Raw genomic sequence first — 22043 nt, forward strand, 5'->3', positions numbered from 1 at the left:
CGTCTGCCGTGGGGTCTTCCGCGCCGGCGTCTCTAGCCGGTGGCTCTGTTCCGCAGGCGTCTGCAAACCCCGCCATGGCTAGCCGGCTCCTGCGGCTGCTGCCGCGGCCCCGCACCCCCCACCCCCCGGTGGTCCCGGGACTGCCGCGTCTGCAGTCCCTTCTGTTCTGGAAAAAAAAGAGAGAGAGTCAGAGACTTGCTCTTTTTGTATGTTTCTTTATTATCAAGCTTGGCCTTGGGGGAGAGCTTGCTTGCTCTCTTGGCAACGCGGAGGAGGAGGTACACACAGCTTCGCTTCACAGCAAAGCTGGGGACTCCCACCCCCCCTCACGGGCTTTTTCCCCTTGCCGGGGAGTCCGTTTCGCTTCGCTGATCAGGGGTCATCCAGCGATGGGGGACTCCTTCTCAGGTCACGGCGACTAAATAAAACTGCTTCGGCGGACCCCCGTACCTTTTGCACTAGTCTAAAGTGCGACTTCAGTCCTGGATTTTACTTTGGTTTTCTGCTTTTTAGAGTCTCTTGTTCTTGAGTTGTTCCCAGAATTCCAGTGTTCTTTTTATTTGCATATTCAGACACTATCCGGCGAATGGGAGCAGAGATACAGGTAATAAGGTGAATTCTTAATTAACAAACAAGTAAATAAGGTGATAAATCAATATTAAAACAGGAATAAGGCAAATTCTTTATACAGAACTAGCATTAACAATCTTAATGAAATTACTTAACAATTAAGTAACTAAAACATAGATTATTCGAATAGAACTTATTTATAACAACTCCCCCCTCTATTTCTTTGATCGAGCTTTAGCTCGCATCAATTTGTTACCTCTTCTTCTTGAAAATAAATTTTTCTACATTTTTGGAACTTTTCATATATTTCTTTGGCATTTTCATGTTCAGGTCCTTGACTCTCTATCACCATCATTTTGGTTTGTTTTTGACTGGTTGCTTTAGGGATCTGGATACTGGCTTGGACTGTGGAGGTAATAGTTCGAATTAGATATGGGATTAGACAAGGTAAAAACATTAACCCGGTGATTGAGCAAATTATCATAAACCCAGCTTTCTTCCACCAATCCCCTTTGAATGACCAAAAACTATTCCACCAGTTGGTGTCCATTAAAGGAGTCCACTCTTGATTTCCCACATAGGCTAGCTTTCTGATTTCTTTTGAGATGTTTTTAATTACTGCACTTTTATCATCAATTTCTAAACAACATTCAGACGAATTAAATTTACCACAGATTCCTCCTTCATCTGCTAAAAGGTAGTCTACAGCCAGACGTATTTGGTATATTACAGCTCTTGTTTGTGTTAGTTGGTCACTGATGTGGTCTAATGCTAGAGCTGTTCGGTTAGATACCATTTCTAGGACAGCCTGGAGCCTGATGATTCTATTTAACATGTAGATTGGAGTGCGATACCCCCAGGACCCGTCCTGTGCCCATGTGGCTGGTCCATAGGTTTTAATGATTTCTTCTGGGGTCCATATTTTTCCTTTCCATTTTTGGTCTCCACCAATTGTTAGAGTATCTCTTTTCTTTCGTTCGACTTTTCCCAGATTGTCATATACTGGGACTCCTAGGTGTGCTCCTAATCTCTTGGGTAATAGGAAGAAAGCTGGCTTTATGATCCCTATTGTACAGCTTCCCGACCAATCCCCAGGTAATTTTGTATAAGCAGTATCCCCACAGATCCAGAACAGGTGATTTGGAGCTTCCCAGTAATCTTCCCTAGTTTCAAAAGGCTGTTGCCAAAACCGAGACAGTTCTTTTATTCCCCAAAAAGGATTTATAGCTTTGTCAATACATTCATATAATTCATACCTCTCATTAAAGATACATTTTTCTGTGTTCTCAGTTGACCAATACTTGTTAGGCCCTTTGGGAACCCATTTAGCACTTAAGTTTATCACTATTATATACCTTTTACACATTAATTTTCCTACACGGGTTTGATACCTGGTTCCTGTCCTCATGATACATTCTTCCCCAATGATTTTAGATTTGAGATCCCACTTCTCTCTTCCTCTTGTTCTTAGACTTCGTGTATTCTGTTCAGTTTGTTTCCATTTTAGAATTTCTAGAGGGCTTAAACTAATTCCCTCCCAAGGCCATATTTCAGACATTTGTGTACCTCCACATATCCAGCACTCGGTTAAATTTAATTCTCGACTGATTCTTTCTACTAAGTCAATGAACAGGTTTTTTCCTGATGGGATGTCTAGGCTTTTTTCAAATTTTGTTGTCAACACTTTTTCTTTGATTATATCTCTTAATCCTTTTTGATCTGCTTCAAAGCATAACCAAGTGTCTCCTATAGGACATTCCCCAAATAGGCGCTGTGCATAACTAGCTGTGTTTTTTGTGGTCCAATAAACTTTTCCATCCTCTTGGCAAGTATTCAACTGGGAGTGGTCAAAGCAGTTTGGGTTCACGTTAGTATGGACCCTGAATAAGGATCTGAGATCCTCTCCATCGTACACTGGATGGTAGCAGTTAGTACAGGCTTTTGTTTCATAGGTGTGCTTTATGGACATCATCAGTACGATCCCTCCCAAGAGTCCGGTATGGGCCATCCTTCCTGGATCTCTTGCTCCACCCGGCCTTGCCTCTTGGAGTGGAGAGGTCTCCTAAAGAACCCACTTACATGCTTCCACTTCCCTTCCCTATTAATTTAGTTGCCCTTAGAGAATGTTCTGTAGGAGATCTACCTTTGTTTTCAAAAAAAAACTTATACTCTTTTAATTTATCTATTACTTGAATTTGTTTAAACTGCTACTTATAAAACTTAACAACTTTTAAAATTAACATATAAGAAAACTTAAACTTATTTAAAACACTATTTATAAAACTTAAACAATATTTAAAATTAATACAAAAAAACCTTAACTCTTTTTTAATATATCTATTACTTAAACTTATTTAAATTGCTACTTAGAAAACTTACAATCTAAAAATTATTATATAAAAAGAAACCTTAAACTTCAAACTATATGTAAAATTAATACAAAAAAAACTTTATACTTTTTTTTTAATATATCTATTAGTTAAACTTATCTAAATTGCTAATTACAAAAAAAACCTAATTTAGGTTTACATAAATTAACTCTTATTGTGCCCCCCCCCCCCTTTTTTTTTTTGAGTCCACTGATTTGGGGAGAAGCAACTGAAAAAAAGGTTTTCACAGTCTCTGTTATCTCTTATTTCTTTTTAAAGGTTAATTTCAAGTCTTTCGGGTGCGGTGTTACTGTCCACTCGGTTTCATCCGGTGAGGGTGCTGAACTCGGGTTCTCTCCAGGAGGGGGTACTGGCCCTTTAACTCTGGTGATGTGGGTCCATCCTTTTTCTTCAGTGTGCACTGCTGTGTGAGTTGTTAACAGTACTTGGTAGGGACCTTCAAACTTCGGGGTCAGCGGGGTATTAGTCCACGTTTTGATCAATACCCAATCTCCAGGATTGATATTATGCACGTTTGCATCCAAAGGGGAAGTTTGAGGAAGATAGCCTTTCTTTCTGAGATTTTCTAGGGTTTGTCCAATGGTTTTTAGATATTTTCTAGTGACTTCCTCTCCTTCCAGGTAGTCTTTAGAACTATAAGGAGATAACAAAAAGGGAAGCCCGAATAACATTTCATATGGTGACACTCCTAGATCTGCTCGTGGCTGTGTTCTGATTCGTAATAATGCTAGGGGTAAGCATTTAAGCCAATTTAGTAGAGTTTCTGCTATTAGTTTAGTTAGTACATTTTTAATGGTCTTGTTCATTCTTTCTACTCTGCCTGAGCTTTGGGGATGCCATGGGGTGTGTAACCTCCATTTTATCCCTAAGGCTTGTGTTACCTGCTGTAGAATTTGTGCTGTGAAATGTGGCCCTCTATCTGAATCAATATTATTTATCAGCCCATACCGAGGAAGGATATCTTCTAATATTATTTTTGTTACTACTTCTGCTGTTTCTCTTTTTGTAGGGAATGCTTCTACCCAGTGGGTAAGGTGATCTATGATCACTAACAAGTGTTTGTAACCTTGAACAGGGGGCATCTCAGTAAAATCAATTTGCACATTCTGGAAGGGCCTTAAGGCTAACTCCCTCCCTCCAGGCTCAGTCTTCCTCATAACTTTTTGATTTATTTTCTGACATATTATACATCCTTGAGTAACTGCTTTTGCTAATTCGTGTACTCCAATACATAGGTTTTCCCTTAGGAAATGGTCACATAACCCCTGGGTTCCCCAGTGGGTTAGATTATGTATTTCTGTAAGTATTTTTCGGGCTAGGGCTTTATTCAAGAATTTCCGTCCGTCAGCTGTTAACCACACTCCGTGTTCCCCCTGGTGTAATCCTAATTCTTTTATTGCTTTCTGCTCTTTTTCACTAAACACCTGCTCTATCTCTTCTTTTTCTTTTCTTGGTATTTTCTCCAATTTGAGGATTTTTACTGGTTCTCCCGGTTCTAAAGCTGCCTCTCTGGCTGTTTTATCAGCTAACTGGTTTCCTCTTATCTCGGGCATATTTCCCTTTTGATGCCCTTTTATGTGAACTACTGCAATTTCTACTGGTTTTTGTAAAGATTTTAACACTGACTTTATTAATTCTGTGTGTATTAAGTCTTTCCCTTTTGAATTCAAGTATCCCCGTCCTTCCCAAATTTTCCCAAATGTGTGCACAATAACAAAGGCATATCTAGAGTCTGTGTAAATGGTCCCTCGGTCATCTTTAAGTAAGTCCAGCCCTCTCTTTAGTGCATATATTTCACAGCACTGCGCTGACCAATTACTTGGTAACTTTCCCTTTTCTAAGACTTCCATTTTCTCTCCCTCAATCACAGAGTATCCGGATGTTCTTTTCCCTTCCACCACTCGGGATGACCCATCTGTGAACAATACTCTCCCATATGGGAGGGGTGTGTCTTCTAAATCTTCTCTCACTTTTGTCTGCATATCAATGAGTTCTAGGCAATGGTGTTCTATCTCTTCAGTGGGCTCGCCAGAGAGAAACTGGGCTGGATTTAAGCTTTTTGATGTTGTTAGTTCTAGGTTATCTGTATTTATTAGTATAATTTCATATTTTAGGATTCTAGAATCTGTGAGCCACTTTTGAGCTCTCTGGCTTAAGATTGTTTTCAAATCATGTGGAGTATGTATCTTTATCTTTCCCTGTAATGTTAACTTTTGAGCTTCTTCTATCAGAATAGCTGCAGCTGCGACTGCTTGGAGGCAAGCCGGCCATCCCCTGGCAACTGGATCTAACAGTTTTGATAAAAATGCTACAGGCTTTCGGTATCCTCCCCATTCTTGGGTTAAAACTCCATATGCTATTCCTTTCTCGGTGTTTACAAACAAATCAAACTCCTTTTTAAGATCTGGTAAGCTTAAAACTGGTGCTGAGGATAATTTCTCTTTTAGATCTTGTAGCTGCTTCTCGTCACTCTCTGTCCAATTCATTGGTTCCTGGTCTATTAATTTATCATAAAGAAATTTGACCCCTTGAGTGTACTTATCTATCCAGTGCTTGCAGTATCCGAACAGGCCTAGAAGTTTCCTTACGTCTCTCTTAGTTTTTGGAGGTGATATAGATACTATTCCTGAAATTCTTGCAGGGCTTAACCTTTTACTCCCCTTTCCAATTATGTGTCCTAAATAAGTGACTTCAGTTTCTACAAACTGTAGTTTACTTTGAGATACTTTTAACCCCTTTTCTCCAAAAAAGTTTAGAAGTTGAATACTTACATCTTTAACTTCTTTTTCTGTCTCCCCTGATATTAATAAATCATCTACATATTGCAAAATTTGAACTCCTTCTGTGGGACTAAACTGTTCTAATAATGTCTCTAGGGCCTGTCCGAAGATATTTGGCGATTCCGTATATCCCTGCGGTAACCGCGTCCACCTTAGCTGTTGTTTTCTTCCCCTGTCTGGATGTTCCCATTCAAAGGCGAACCAATCCCTACACTCTTCTGCTAGGGGACATGCCCAAAAAGCATCCTTTAAGTCTATCACTGTGAACCAGGTATGCTCTCTTGGAATTTTACTCAGCAAGGTATAGGGGTTAGGTACTACTGGGTGTCGAGCAATAGTTCTTTTATTAATTTCTCTCAAATCTTGGACTAATCTAAACTTTCCCTCATCTTTCTTTATGGCCAATATAGGGGTGTTATGAGGGGACATACAGGGTTCTAGGATATTCTCTTTTAAAAGATGCTCAATTACTGAAGCTAGCCCTTTCTTTCCTTCTGGTGACATTGGGTATTGCTTGACTCTGATGGCGGGGGTATCTTTTTGCATTTCTATCTTAATGGGAGGGATATCTAAACACCCATACTTTCCCTCTGTAGCCCACACTTCTGGATTTATCTCTTGTATATCCCCTTGGGTCAGTTTCATGCTATGCACAACCATTTTTCCATCTTTTGGGATAACTCCTACTCCGAGCTGCACTTGTAAGTCTCTGCCTAGTAAATTGGTTTCTGTATGTGGTAAATAAAGAAAATCAGCTACACAATACTTTGAGTTCCCTTTTATCTCTACTCCTTCAATTATTAATGCTCGAAAGGGCCTCCCTTCAGCCCCTAACACTTCACAAGTTTTTGTCCCGATTGTTACCCCTGTTGGTAATTTCCTTAAACTTGACCTATCAGCTCCTGTGTCTACTAAGAATTCATATTCTTCACTTTGGGGCCCCACATCAAAGTTTACTAGAGGCTCATCTTGTTGTTCCATGGGGTCCCCTATTTTATAGAGCCTCTGACACCCCTAATCTTCCCCTTTCAGCACCCTTTCCAGGGCATCTTGCTCCCTTGCAATAGCTTCATCAAGGGATAATTTCTTACAGTCCCTTTTTAAATGCCCTATTTCACCACAGTAATAACAAGTTCTATTCTCTCCTGAGTTACTTCTTTTTAAATTTACCCATGGTGGTACTATGGGTGACTTTGGTTCTTTAAATGAGGGTCTTGGTCCTCCCTCACTAGATTTCAAAGAGGAGTTTCTCTGGTTTTCTGCTACTCCAGTACTTTCTCTTGCTACAGCTACCATAATGCGAGCCTTGGCTCTAGCTTTTTCTTCTTCTCTCCTCAAGTAAACTTTTAAGGCTTCCTTTAATAATTCATTAATACTTTTCTCCTGCCAATCTTCAATTTTTTCTAATTTTCTCCGTATATCTGGCCATGACTTTGTTACAAACTGCACTTTTAGAATTACTTGTCCTTCAGGACTATCAGGGTCTATGCTTGAATATAATTGAAAATTTCTTTTTAATCGGTTTAGCCAAGTGGCAGGAGTCTCATCTTTTTCTTGGGACCCATCAAAAGCTAATTTAGTATTATTCCCTCTGGGGACAGATTCTCTTATGCCTCTTACTATCAAGGACCTATAGTCTCTCATATTTTGTCTTTCTTCTTCTCGATTTGGGTCCCACCCCGGGTCAGCTATCGGTAATTTATGATCTCCAGGTGGCCCTAACCTATTTTCCCTTTCCCAGATTCTGATACTTGCTGTTCTGATCATTCGTATTTCCTCAGGGGAGAACAAGATGTTTAATATAGAATTTAACTCTCCCCAGGTATAAACATTGGGTCCAAGGAATTGGTCTACCTGTGTGGCAATACCTATGGGATCTTCAACTAAATTTCCTAACTCTTTCTTAAATCCTCTTACTTCAGAGGCTGTTAATGGGGCATTTACAAATCCTACCCCTCCAATCACTCCTCCCATAGGCACTTCTCTGAGGGGAAAAAGTCTTTCTGGCTTTAAGGCTTTTGATCTGGTGTTACAATAGGGTCCTTCACTTACATTATCAACTGATAACACTGTCTGGGTTAGGAATGCCTGGGGATTTCCAGGAGAATGGGATGACTCATGAGAGTCTGTAGGGGTTTTGGTTAACTCCCAATTAGGGGGTGGCAGAGGAATTACTGTAGGTGAGGGGGAGGTAGTAAAATTTGTAGGAGGAGAAGCAGAGGATTGTACTGTGGGAGGAAGGGGGGCTAGGGAAGAGGTTGTGTTTTGGGAAACTGAAGGGGTTATAACTGGGGCTAAAGAACTTTGACTGTTGGAAGGAGGTGGCAAAGGGGCTGTTGGGAGAGTAGGGGGAGAAGGTACTAAGGATTGAGGAGAAGGGGTGTTAAGGAGGGGTGATGATGGAACCACTGGGGGAAGAGGAAGAGAGGGTTCTGAAGGAGTTTGAGTTTGACTCGGGGAAGTTAGTAGGGGAACTGGGACAGGATTTTGAGGGACTTGGGGCACTTCTGGGTAAATTGGAGGGGGTAAATGGTCTAGAGGGTCCCATCTTTGATTAGTTTCTTTCCTTTCCTCTTTCTCTTCCTTTCTTTCACACTTTTCTTTTTCTTTTAATTTGCAGACTTTTATATTCTCTTTACTTGTGGCTCTCTTTTGCCAACAAGCAGCATAGGCTAATTGATTTACATCTGGATCTTCCTGAGTTCTTAGGTACTGATTTAACTGATAGCACATCTACTCATCATGTGTTCCAAACCATGGCCACTCTCCTGGTAATTTTAATTTTGGCCAGACTTCTGTGCAATAAAACACCATTTTAACCTGATCTAGGCCTTTTGTGGCTTCTAAAGAATCCCATTTAGCTAAAAGTTGTTCTAAGGGACTACCAGGTGGAATACTCTTCACTTTGTTATTTTCCTTTTCGGATTTCTTTTTCTTACTAGTACACTGTCCCATTTTCTTTAAACTGGAAAAAAATTCAAAGGTGCCCTCTACTGATGGGCAACACAGGTTTTTAAGCAAAAAAAATTCTTCGGCTTTTCTCACTCTGCTTCAAATCTCCTGACTTAATTCTTGAACATTTCAACAAAAAAAAAACTTCTAAACTTTATGCTTTTCTACTTTTTCCTACACTTTTGCTTTCATTTAGGGAACAAACTCTCTCTTTCTACTCACTTTCTCTAACCTTCTTCACTTTCTTGGACGCTCACACTTTACTCACACCAGGGGCTCAGACTCTCTTCTGACCCCTTTGAGGTGAGTCCTAATGACCTCACCTCCTATGTACCCCCGCGCCTTGCCTCACCCCTGAGACTCTGGACACGCTTTGCGGCGCACGACAGGGTCCCTAGTACTGGCATCCCCTTCCGGGCCTCAGGGCCTTCCCACGCCTCAGCCCCCGCCGGGCCGGACACCTTCAGTCCGAACCCCGGACTAGACTGCCCTGTCACTAGTACCGTTCCCCTCTTCACTTTTTGAAACGGAGGTAAGAGGTCAAGACTCCGCACGGGTTACCTGGGGGGGTATCCCTTCCTTGTTTCCAAGGATCAACCCGAGCAGGGCCCGACTCCTTTGCCTTCCACCAGGACTGGCTTGACTACTTCTCCCCAGCGAAGCAGCCTCGGCAAGAGGGATGAGTGTGTGTGTGCAGGATGCCCGCCTTGCCTCCAAGCTGACTCCCCACCCCGGTGTCCTCGGGCTATGGGTTTACGGCCTCCTCCCTGAGACCGCGGCAGCACACCCTCTCCGGTGCGTCTGGCTCAGTCCTGGGAAGCAGGGACTCTCATGAGCTCTCGGCACCCGCAGTGTCTGGGGACACCCCGTCAACCCTGGTACGGTTTTCCCGCCCCTGCAGGGATTCTAAACTCTCCTAGGCTACTCTAGCATTTATGGGGGGACCTGCCCCTAATGCGTGCCACTCACACTCTATTTTCCCCTGCATGCCCGGGGGGGGTCTTTCTGCCCCTAAGGAGACGCCTCACTCACCAGTTTCTTTCGCTTCCCCCTTTTCCTGGCCGGCCCCCTCGCGGGGGTCCGAAACCGCAGTACCGAGGGGTCCACACTCAGTTCCGGGGGTCCGAGCTGCCGGCCCCCGACTCTCTCACACTCCCATTCGCACGTCTCCTTTACCCGCCGCCGGAATGCTCACCCTCCGGCGCTCCTCCTCGTTGCCGGTCCCAGGCTGCTCCCGCTTCGCCAGCTGTCCCGGAGGTCCGAAGAGCGAGCGGCCGTCCCGTCTTCGGTCCCTCTTCAGGCGTGGCCAGATCCCGGACGAGTCTCCAAAATTGTTCTGGAAAAAAAAGAGAGAGTCAGAGACTTGCTCTTTTTGTATGTTGCTTTATTATCAAGCTTGGCCTTGGGGGAGAGCTTGCTTGCTCTCTTGGCAATGCGGAGGAGGAGGTACACACAGCTTCGCTTCACAGCAAAGCTGGGGACTCCCACCCCCCCTCACGGGCTTTTTCCCTTGCCGGGGAGTCCGTTTCGCGTCGCTGATCAGGGGTCATCCAGCGATGGGGGACTCCTTCTCAGGTCACGGCGACTAAGTAAAACTGCTTCGGCGGACCCCCGTACCTTTTGCACTAGTCTAAAGTGCGACTTCAGTCCTGGATTTTACTTTGGTTCTCTGCTTTTTAGAGTCTCTTGTTCTTGAGTTGTTCCCAGAATTCCAGTGTTCTTTTTATTTGCATATTCAGACACTATCCGGCGAATGGGAGCAGAGATACAGGTAATAAGGTGAATTCTTAATTAACAAACAAGTAAATAAGGTGATAAATCAATATTAAAACAGGAATAAGGCAAATTCTTTATACAGAACTAGCATTAACAATCTTAATGAAATTACTTAACAATTAAGTAACTAAAACATAGATTATTCGAATAGAACTTATTTATAACACCTTCGGTATTCACCTTTGGGTCGGGCGGCGACACAGCCGTCCTGAGGCAGGCGTTTAGTCGGAGCAGAGGACCCTGAATCGGTGGTCCCTCTTCGAGCAGTAGTCATTGGACGCTTCCTCCGTGCCAAGTTACGGTTCGCTCTAGGGACCCCAAGCGTTTTTGGGATCAAGTGAAAGCCAAAGCTTTGCAAATGGGGGACTGGGACGTGGTAGACCATCTCGTGGGGTCTGGAGGTAGTCTTTCTGGCTTTGCAGGTACCGGAAGGAACATGGTATCTGGTGCTATGGATATGAACCCCAGCCAGATGTCTGTCCCTGCTTCTGTGATATCTGTGGAGCTGGACCAAAGGAATAATATCACCTTGCAAGGAGGTATCCAGGCTTTTCCTGTATTTAAGGCTTATCCTGGTTCAGGACAGCCTGACACTCACCATGTCATATCTTGGAAAGCTATGATGGACCTTCAAGATAAGGTGGCTTAATATGGTCTGGGTTCTTCTGAGGTAATACAGATGATTAGAGACATCAGTGCTGACCTGTTAGCATCATATGATACCAGACACCTGGCTCCGGTGTTGTCTCAACCTATCCAGCTTGAAGTTTTTGAAGCTAACTGGAGGCAGCTGGCTATAGGGGTATGTATTGGATTATGTAACCTAAAAATGTGTATCCTATTTAATCTGTTGAAAGCTGGTTTTTAGGAGATGTGTTATCCTCCTTACGCTAGCGGGGAAGGAGGAAGATGCCTTCTGATAATGGCCCAGCCATTAAAACCAGGTGGGTCAGTGCTTCTTATTTCTTTCACCACCCCTCCATCCTCCAGGTAGACATTTTCTGATAATGGGCCATTAGGGCCCACCAATGGCATGACATTACACCATCCCATTGTGAGATACTCCACACAGTAGGGGAGGAGCCAACTGTTCCTAGCTAGATAAAAACTGGGACTGAAGGACAGAAGGTATCCTGTTTTTCCACTGGATTCCAGGAGGAAGGCTGGTCCTATCTCATCACCTCTGGACTTTCTACAGGACCATGTCTACTCCACAGAACCACAGCTGTTACTCCAGGAGGATTTATCTGGACTGCTTCCAACACCCTGATCACCAGGGTTCCAGGTCGTATCCCTGACTCTGTCCGAGTTTTTTCCAGGATCTTTGTTTGCTTCCTTGCTTGTGGAGTTTTGTTTGTTTGTTTGTTTTTTGTTGTTTTTTGTTTGTTTGTTGTTTGTTTGTGGTTTTTTGGTTTTTTGTTGTTGGGTTTTTTTTGTACTACTTTATTTGTATTTTCCTTTTTTTTAAAATATTCCTAGTAAAGAACTGTTAGTCCTATTTCCCATGTCTTTGCCTGAGAACCCTTAATTGCAGAATTATAATTATTTGGAGGGAAGGGGGTTTACATTCTCCATTCCAAGGGAGGCTATAGTTTTCTCTGTTAGACAGCTGTCTTTCAAAACCAGGACAGGGTAGCAGCACAGAATAGTCAATTGTTTCCACAAAACCCCAGGTATGGGGTTGGAAGCGATCAGTTGATAGGCGTAGGCAATTTTGCTAACCCTGATTTTCAGGCTACCTGTCCTCCTCATGTGCTGGACCAGTGCCAGAAACAGGCATTTCAGCACTGGTAAAAACCAGTAGAATTAGGTGCTTCAAAACAGAGGTTTGTGACTATAGCCCAAGGATCAAAAGAGCCTTTTTTGCAGTGTCCTAGGGTAACTTTATGATGCTTGTATCCCCAATCGTCTGTTCTGTTTGTGCTGTATATTGAGTCCTGTGCCTTTAAGACTGGTTCTAAGAGCAAAGAGAAGCGCAGAGTTTGTTTTGAGAAAACTGCCTGACTCCTCCACATTCTGCTGCGGACAGTGTGTTCGGCGGAGGCTTGGAGAGACTGCAGGACAGAGATCTTGTTTTGCTTTTAGTTAGTTTCAGCTAGCTAGGGCAGAGAAGTTCCCTGGACTGTTTTTTTTTCCTTTTTCTTGGAACTGTTTAAACCTGCTCTGGACTGAAAACCCAGGGGAGCACTGGGGGCTGCACCTGCGGCCCACTGGGGCCTGGACCTCGGCATTTTCCAGCAGTGCCGGAGAGACTGGGACTGAGGAGAGGCACTGAGAGAGAGAGCCAAGCTACACCCACGGCAAGGACTTTCTCAATTTGCCATCTCACTTCAGAAGGAGAGGTTTTATTGTTTCATATTATTCATTCTTTATACTTGTATGCACTTCATTTGTTTAGTAAAATAGTTTTTCCACTTTTCTCCAAAGGGTTGTTTTTTTTTTTTTACCGGACCGGTTAGAGGGAGGGGCCACTTGGGTTTGCTTCCTTAAAGGGATCCTATACAGGGGTTTTTTCCCAAATTTGTCCCAAACCAGGACATGCAGTTTGTTGAAAAGCTTTCTGCATCTTTGGAGAAGCAGGTGGAAGATGAAAATTTGAGAGCACTCTTGCTCAAACAGCTTGCAAAAAGCAACTCCAATGCAGCTTGCAGGAATTTTATTGAGGCCCTCTCTGGGGATTCTTCCAGACATGGTCCAAGCTTATGCTAATGTAGGCACCACAGATTATAAGATGGCTGCCTTGGCTACTACTTTACAGTCATCCTGGAAAGGGCCGAAGGGCAGACAGCAGAAACAGGTGAATGCACAAGCCAGCAAAAAGCAAGGAAAACAAAGGCAGAAAGGAAAAACTCCCTCATGTTTGTGTGGCCGGTGTGGAAAGCCAAACCACTATGCAGAGGCTTGTACGACAAAACTCCATGCCAATAGTCAGCCTTTGCCAAGTTTGGGAAACGGGAAGCTGAGTGCTCAGGGGAAATGCGCACAGACACAAAAACTTCCCCAGGTCCCGATGCCGAGGCAGGCCTGCTTAGCCAGCTTGCAGCCAGCACCCATGGCTCAGCTGGAGTTGATGTCTGCACGGCAGCAACAGTCATCTTAGACACTTGCAAAGTACACAAAGTTCCCCTGGATACCTTTGGACCCCTGGGTGAAGGCAAAAGTGCCTTCTTTGTTGGGAGGTCTAGTGCCACCCTTAAGGTTATCATTGTGCATCTAGGACTTACTGATGCAGATTTTACAGGACAAATTTGTGCTGTGGTTTACACACACACGCACCCCCCCATTACTATCTCTGCAAAAACTCGCATTGCTCAACTTGTGCCTTTTAAGTCTTCTGTTTCTAGGACAGAGGACTGGTGTTGAGGGGGCGGCTGCTTCAGATCTACCAGGCCATCTTAAGTTCACTGGACTGCAATCCTGACTGACAGACATCCCGAAATGCTGTGTACTCTGTGCCTCCCCAGTGCCACCCCATCAGAAATTCACCTTCGAGGCCTGATTGGCATGGGCATGGATGTGACCATCCTTTCCTTTTCTGTGTGGCCTCCGCAGTGGCCTCTAGATCCTGTGGAGTCGCCCATCGCAGGATTGGATGGAACGGCATGGTTTTGTGAACCAGTAGCCTGTGCTAATCGCAGACTCAGAGGGACAGTCATCTGTGGTTTGGCCTTATGTCACTGTGGCTATTGCCAACCACTGGGGGCGGGATGTGCTGGCGGCTTGGGGGGTGCGGATTGGGACTAATCTGCTAGGTTTCATAGCAGAAGGTTGTGCCAGGGCTGACAAGTTGGCTAACCTCATGTGGGTAGCACCTCAGCCTGATAAACTCGCACAAGCCACGGCATCACATTTATCACATTCTATTATCAGAATACACATACTTTGCAAAAGCAGTTTCAGTTGACCCCAGCTCGTGACATTGTCAATTCTTCTGGTGACTGTCACACACTTGCTGCGCCTTTACCAACAGGGGTAAACCCCAGAGACCTCAAGGCCTTGCAGATTTGGCAGGCAGATGTAACCCAAATTGCTGAATTTGGCTGACTCAAATATATGGACTTGTCTGTTGACACTTTCTCTTCTGCTATGTCGGCCTCTGCTCATACTGGAGAAAAACCTCACTATGTCATTGCCCATTGGAGGCAGGCTTTTGCTGTTTTAGGCATACCTTGTAATGTGAAGACTGACAGTGGTCCTGCTTACGCCTTGCAGAAGGTGCAGCAGTTCATGCAGTTGTGGGGTGTTTCACACAAATTTGGTATTCTGCATTCTCCAACTGGTCAAGCTATCATTGAGCACACTCATGGTACCTTGAAGTGGGCGCTTGAAAAACAAAAGCAGGGAATGCAGGGTGAAACCCTGCATAGTTGATTGGCAAAATTTGTATACAATCAGTCACCTTACGGTGCCACAGAATTCAAATAATCCTGTCATTTTGAACCATCGCTTTTGTTGCAGGCTTCGGGTGAGATGCATCAGCCTCGAGCGAAGGTTCGGGTGTGAGATTTAACCACCAAGCAGTGGGAATGCCCATGTGAGCTTATCACTTCAGGTCATGGGTATGCATGTGCATCCACAGATACTGCAAGATGTGTTTGTCCTGACCTGCAACCACAAAGGCAGACTCAGGCCAACAGGCAACCTTCAAACCGTGACCAGACTGAAAGTCATCAAGTGGATGAATCTTTGAGTGATGACTCAGATGCAGAAGATGCAGATGACCATTTGGATGGTCCCTCTACAAGGAGACACTGAACATTTTGCTCTTCTTGTGTTCTACCTTGGCAGCTTGTGCTAAAAATCTCTCTGACTACACTGAGTCAGTACCCAATTGAGGTTCTGTTTGATGGTTTGCTGAAGGAACCTCTTGTGCTGCACTTGTTCTGCTTTCTGCAAGGGCCATGTGGGGAGGGGAACAAGTGTTCTTTTTCCTTTTCCATTTTTTACAGAAAAGGGTGAGATGTGGGCCTGATACTTCTGGTCTAAGAGACTTAACCTGCTAATAATGCTAACTGTTTCCCAAGGGAGAAGTTCTTGAGAAAGCTTCTTCTCAAAACAATCTTGGCAGAACAACTATCCTTTCTCAAAACAATCTTTCTCTAGGTGGTGTTTTGCTGTTTCTCTAGTTTAACCAATGGACTTAGAGAGGTGTCATTACTATTCACCAATCATGTTAAGTCTGTATTGGAACACCTTATAAAAGGTAGTAAGAATTAGGCAATAAAGCTTTCAATACTCCCTACCTTCTAAAATATTTTGAGTCTTTCATCTTTCTTTCATGTCCTACAGCGACACTCTCCCAGCAAAAGTGCCACGACTCATCACAAAGATGTGGACATCTGGAAGAGCAAAAGTCAAGTAACTTACATCTGACTGAGAAGTCATGGGTCCAGTCTGGGATGAAAAGAATGGCAAGGTCAGAGGGAAGAAAAGGTGGAGTAGAGGCAAGGATAGAGGAACATGTGGAATTCTGTCCAAATATAAGCAAGGTCATATGGAACCCAATTCTGTCATTTACTATTCACAATTCCTTAGTTTAGCAACTTAAGACTACCTTTTTATATTTTTAGTGCTCTGTAAACATAAACAGGTCATGACAATTCACTTTTAATTTTACCATCATACGTTTAATCAATAAAACATGTTAGAATGTAAGCTGATGTAAAAAAAAAAATCGTTTCAATTAATGCTGTGGAACCCGTAAGCTTTGCTTGCTACTCAGTCCATTAATTCTTGTTTTGTTTGGGGTTTTTTTTAATAAATTAGGTTAAGAGTTGCTTTCAAACTCCTACTGTAGATAAACAGAAAGCTTGACAAATCAGCTCTGTCTAAATGAAAAAAAAATTTTCCTTACCCTCAGATGATGACGCCCAGTATTGTTTCAAATAAACTGTCCTAGTTATTTTAATGTTGATCCTTAATACTACAATGACACCTTCAGCTCCTCCTACAAACATGCACTTTGTCATGTTTGATCCAGTTTTCATGAACTGTTAAAGTATATTTAATGGCAGATAATTGTGCATTAACCTGAGGGGGTTTTTTGTGGGGGGGTGGTTTTTTTATTGTTTTTTTTTGTTTATTTGGGGGGGTTGTGTTTGTTTGTTAATATTATTATTATCTAGAAGCTAACCAAGTCTCTAGTTGTACAGGTGAGAAGCTGAGTAGCACTTGTTTAACACTCAGGACCCAATTATAGTACCCTCCCCAGATGTGCGTCTTGTTGCCCTTACTGTCCTGACATCCGCTTGGCCCCTGTATCTATGCTCCAGTGCTGCATGTGTGGAGTCTGAGATACTGTTTACTCTGTCACTCTAATACTTTCCTTGCACTAAAGCTTGACAAATAAATGCGATTTTTCCTTAACTGTTTGCAAGTCCGTAGCGAATACACAGTCCTGATAGAACACCGGCAATGTTTTACACTGATGAACTTCTACTTACTCAGAACCAGCCTTGTCTCTTTTCCACATTTTTAAATCACCATTGGGAATTTTTTGGGTTTTTGCGTGTGTTTTCAGCACTAGTCTCTTTTGCAGTATTACCACAATCCTAGACTTTCTTTAAAATGGGTGAAAGGAGCAGGGTACATTCTATCAGTCAAAAAGCTGATTTCAGGAAGGGAGTACCTTGGGGCACTAACCATCTATCATGAGAGGCATGGCTGTGCCTGGTCTGCCTTTCTAAAATACACATTGCAAGAACATCAGCAGAGTCCCCACAGACTGCTTAATATTGCTGGGTAAGTGGGATGAGATTCCCTGCTGTCAGCCAACTATTTGATTTGCTGCCTCCTCAGTATGGAATTTTACTCGTCACCAAGAGCAATGTATTAAGACAAATTCTGGTTATTGCATTTGCCTCTGCAGAAGAAAGAAGCATAGGGATACGGAGGCTGTTACATATCCTCCATTACTGGGAATTTACTGCATAAAACACAGATTGGTGAATTCAGGTTATGAGGAGGGGAAAAAAATCAGTTTAGGGGTCACATGTGAGATATGTGCACAATATTTTGAACATCTTGCTGGACTTGGGAAACAACTTCCCTGTTTTTTCTGCAGGGGTACCAGACCAGCTTGACAAATCTAAGGAAACCTGTATAAGAAATCAGCCAAACTTAAACATCTATTTGATTTACCGAGAAAAAGTAGATTTGTATAAAATTATGTGCTATTGTGTCCTCTCGTCTTTTATGAGCAAGTAGTGCTTGTGTAAGGTATATGCAATAGATAATAGCATAAGTTGCAATACCTCAGGTGATTAGAGGCTATTCAAATAATAGTAAATTAAAGAAAATTCACAACTGATGATTGAAGGTGCAATTCTAGAGAAGAATTTAAGTTCTGATTTGGCAGATCATCTCATCATCACTTTACAATTTTACAAATTTAACTCATTTTGTTAAATGAAGTAGTGAACTTCTCTAAAGTCTCTTTGAAAGACTTGATCAAGTAAGCTCCCAGTTCATTGTTTGTCTCCTGAACAGCTGCATCGTAACTCCCAAAGAGTGGCGTTGAAGCCTTCACATCCTCTCTATTTGCTTTGAGTAAAATGAGGTTAAGCTCTTCTGCTACCCGTTCATATTTTTGGTGATCAAATCTGCAAAGATCGGCATCATCAATGGGGTAGGTGATTCCAATAGGGTAGCAATCCTTTGGAATTGGGAACTCCACATTTTTCAGCATTGGCAATTCACAGAGAAATGTGAAAAGGTGTTTAAGTGCTTGGGATGACAGTGGGTTTCCAATAAACTTAAACTCCTGTAGTTTCTGACAAGGACTTAAACCTAAAATCAACATGTTTACATGAGTGTCTTGGATATTACAGTCCTCTAGTGTAAGATTCCTGAGCACTGAAGAGCAGTGGCTGAGGAGCTTAAAGAATGCTGATGGAAAAAGCTCAGGTATATCGTGACCACTCAGGTCCAGGACTTCCAAGTGATTGGCATGGAAGCTATTGGCTAAAAAGGCCATATCAGCATGGTTCAAGGAGCAGTTAGAAACATCCAGCATCTTCAATGGAGATTTTAGTGGGCTGCGGAATTAAAGAGAAAAAAAGTCTTATGGTACAAAATGTTGAAAAACTACGTTTACAAAATTTCATGCATCTGGCCACATTATGAATGCAGCCATCTACCACATTATTTTTTCAAACCTCTCTTAAAAACAGAAGCACGTGCCAACAATAGTAAGTATATTTTCCTCCGGAAATTAGTTCCTGCGGTGTCTCTCTCTCTCTCAGAGCCCCGGCTCTGTTTTTGCCTTGGCTAGCTTGAGAGACAAACCACAGTTGGAAGGATTTTTTCCAGGTCCCTAAAGATCTCAGAGCAGCTGCAAACCTTTTCCTTTAGAGAGAGCAGGCCCCCATTGATGGCAAAAGGAAAGAGTCTGCACTTGATTTGGGGGGAATCCGGGCTTCATTCAGTCTTTCTCTTGTGGTCCTGCCCCCGCAGGGTCCAGACCCCCATCCCTGTCTCTGTCCCCAAGCCAAGAGAGAGATCCATGTGCTTAGCCTGGCTTTTATCCTGGGGGAAGGGGCTAGAGGTGAGGACAAGCCACTACCCAATCAAGGATAAGGTGGGAGGGGAATAGAGTTGGATTACATTCTAGTGTGGGAGAATGGGCAGGGAAAAGGAGCAGAGACACATTTTGGGATGATACATTTTCCAGGGGAACAGGGGGGTACAGAAGAAACCATTACAAAACCCAATATGAAAATTAAATACAATCTAAACCCAAATAATGCACAGCAACAAGTTCCATTAATTATCTCCTTCATTGCATGACTCCACTGTGCTAGTTTAATGGGGATTAATTTAGTAACATTCTATATATCTATTTTTGACCCAGTTATGTGTTGTCAAGTGTCTGTGACTTGCTGAATTAACAGCAGATCATTACTACCATAAGAGCATTGGTAACTGCTTCTTGTAGAAAGCTGCTGTTATTCCAGGGGTTTAGATAATTTCCATTAAGAAAGGGTTAATTTCAATATGTAAACCAATCATTATTCTTACAGGATATCTGGTTTTGTTTTTAGCTTTTTTCTGCTACATTTTTAAGTGCCCAAGAGGTTTACGCGTTGTAAACTTTGTGTTCTGGAGTTGCAAAGAGACTTTCTGATTAAGAAGGCTGGAAGAAGTATAACGGAGATTATACTCAGATATTCATTAAATATAAAATAGTTGTGACAAATGAAAATCAAGACATCCCTTTCATACATACTACATCTTAGTGAGACTTCTGCCACAGGGCTCAACTGGATCAAGCTTAGAAACTTGAAGTTCATTTCAGTTGCATTAATTAATATATGCAGTATGCTACTTGCAAATTTTAAACAAAATGACATCTTGTATGGGAAGAAATTTAGACCAAGGTGATTTGTCTGGATGGAATTTTATCTACCTTTCTTTTTTTTTAGGTGGTCTGAAAATGAACTTATTTCCTATTCCAGTGTGAATACTGTTCACTGGTAGTTTGCTAGCTTTTTGCAGCTTGGCAGTTTTCCACAGGAATTCATAATGAAGATTCATATATCAATTTAACTTGCAGCATAGAAAAATATCAGCTCTCTCTTGGCATAAAGAGACACACAACAAACAACTGAAATCAATGAAAATCTACTGTTCTCCTGCCCTCCTTAGAATACAATATCTGTGGAAAAATATATTTACTGACTGTTCTTTAGAGGACAAAATTCATTAGATAATCTTAAAAATACTTGGAATACAACTCAGGACTTACACCAAAGGCCAATGCAAACTGATTAATACATAAGTTCAAATAAAAGATGTCTGGGTATACCAGTCTCTTATGTGGTTGCTAAAAGTGTATTCTCACCAGACGGACTCTGGAAGACTAATTAAAACTTTCAATTTTCCAAAGTGTATTAGGTATTCATTGGCTGCCAGTTCTCCCCAGCAAATGATCTTTCCTAGCTTCCTGCTGCCCCTTCCCCCCCACACCCCAAGATACACTCACTTCCTTATTCTCAGAGATTCACAGCTTGCTGGTGTCACAAAGTGCTCTTTTTTAGTGTGACTGAAAGCAGGATAACCACATTACCTGAGAAGTTTCTGTATTCTTCCAGTGAGTATAGAAAATGACATACTCAGCTCAGTGAGCTGCATCATTTCTCCCATCTTTTCTCCAATGTTAGTTAGCATCTGTTCATCTGTAGCTGTGAACTTCCGCACATTAAATGTCCGTGCTGGCAAGGTCAAGGACATCAATAGAGGGAAGTGGATACTGTTGAAGAGGATTTCCAAGTGTTCCATTTCCAAGTGAACATTATGAACTATTTCCAGTTTGTGCAACAAGGAGGGATCGGTGAGCTTTATGATACAGAAGAATTTCTGCAAGGTTAGGTTGTCAGATCTGAATGCCACACAGCAGATTTTCAGTGGACAACTGCATTTCTTCAACAGGGCCTGCACAACCAGCTCATAGTTCCTCTCTGTAACAAACAAGTCAATTAGCACATTGATACTTATTTCAAAGGTACCTGGGTTGCATTGTGCTTGTTGCAGGTAAGCCAGCAGTTCTGAACAAAGCTTAGAGAGCAGCTGTGTCCTGGCCCACCTACCCATTGTCTTCTTGCACTTACAAAACTGAACTTCAACATCTTTAATACCCGTCAGGTCGACCACTCTCAACTTTTTCATGCAGAGAGAAGACTGATTCAGCACGTAGTCTCGCAGCCCTGTTAGACAGCTTTCCAAGCACACTGAGCATGTTCTATATCTCAGGTCATCCTGGCAGTCCAGAGTAGCTCCCAAAAGTTTTCCCATGTTAAAATCAAAAAGTGGCCAGTTCTCTACCAAGTCATGAATCACTTCCCCTTGCTCCAGTAAATAGCTGGCTTTAAAAAGAAGCGGAAAAAGATCATGGGCAACAGCACCAAGACTCTTCCTGGCAAACTCCGCATTTGACACAAATGCTTCAGCACTAATGAATCGGAGAGACTTCATTGTTGTTCTGGACTCCTTACTGTCATGGAGAGTGACTTCTATATTTAACTAAAGATCGTGGTTGCTTATGACCTTCTATTTTTATCTGCAGCTGCTGTTTGCTGCTAGCAGAAGCCTGGGAAGCCAGAGTGAACAGTCACATGCTGCTTTCTATTTTAGAGCTATACTGTGAGTCTGCAATAATAATCTGTGAGATCTTTAGTCAGAGAGTTTTTAAGCCATTGTATTTATATCAAAGATAACTCAAGTAAATACTGACAGCTACCCTACTGTTCCCAGCAGGAGCAGTAAGATCAGTGCAACACACATACATGAGAATATTGCTGTATCTTTTTTATGCCATACCAAAAAAGCACTCAGAGTTACACTTAAACACATAACATGATCTGTATTCCACTTTTTTTTCCGTGAAAGATGCTATGCTAGGGGTTCCCATGCTGATTTCAATGGGGATGATTTCCCAGAGTTAGCGTAGGACTTCTCCTAAAAACTACAGCCATAGGGAAAGACTGAGGTACTACAGTCATTGAACTGCAACAGTCTGCCTCCATTTTGCCCTACCTGTAAGCAAGAAATAGCTGATACAGTTGCTACAGTGGAAAAG

General features: G+C 42.6%; 1 protein-coding gene across 1 annotated transcript; it reads right to left on the reverse strand.

Annotated features, from left to right (window-relative positions):
• Positions 1-216: 216 nt before the first annotated feature.
• LRRC14B (leucine rich repeat containing 14B) lies at positions 217-21455 on the reverse strand. Its single transcript, XM_040082629.2, has 6 exons — positions 21055-21455; positions 20535-20925; positions 10649-18504; positions 10310-10434; positions 9888-10028; positions 217-3593 (listed from the first exon to the last, which is right to left on the reverse strand). The coding sequence occupies exons 1-3, from the start codon at positions 21437-21439 to the stop codon at positions 17859-17861; spliced, it is 1422 nt and encodes a 473-aa protein (XP_039938563.1). The 5' UTR covers positions 21440-21455; the 3' UTR covers positions 217-3593; positions 9888-10028; positions 10310-10434; positions 10649-17858.
• Positions 21456-22043: the final 588 nt, after the last annotated feature.

This window comes from Hirundo rustica, chromosome 1 (genome assembly GCF_015227805.2).
Source record: "Hirundo rustica isolate bHirRus1 chromosome 1, bHirRus1.pri.v3, whole genome shotgun sequence".
Taxonomy (NCBI): domain Eukaryota; kingdom Metazoa; phylum Chordata; class Aves; order Passeriformes; family Hirundinidae; genus Hirundo; species Hirundo rustica.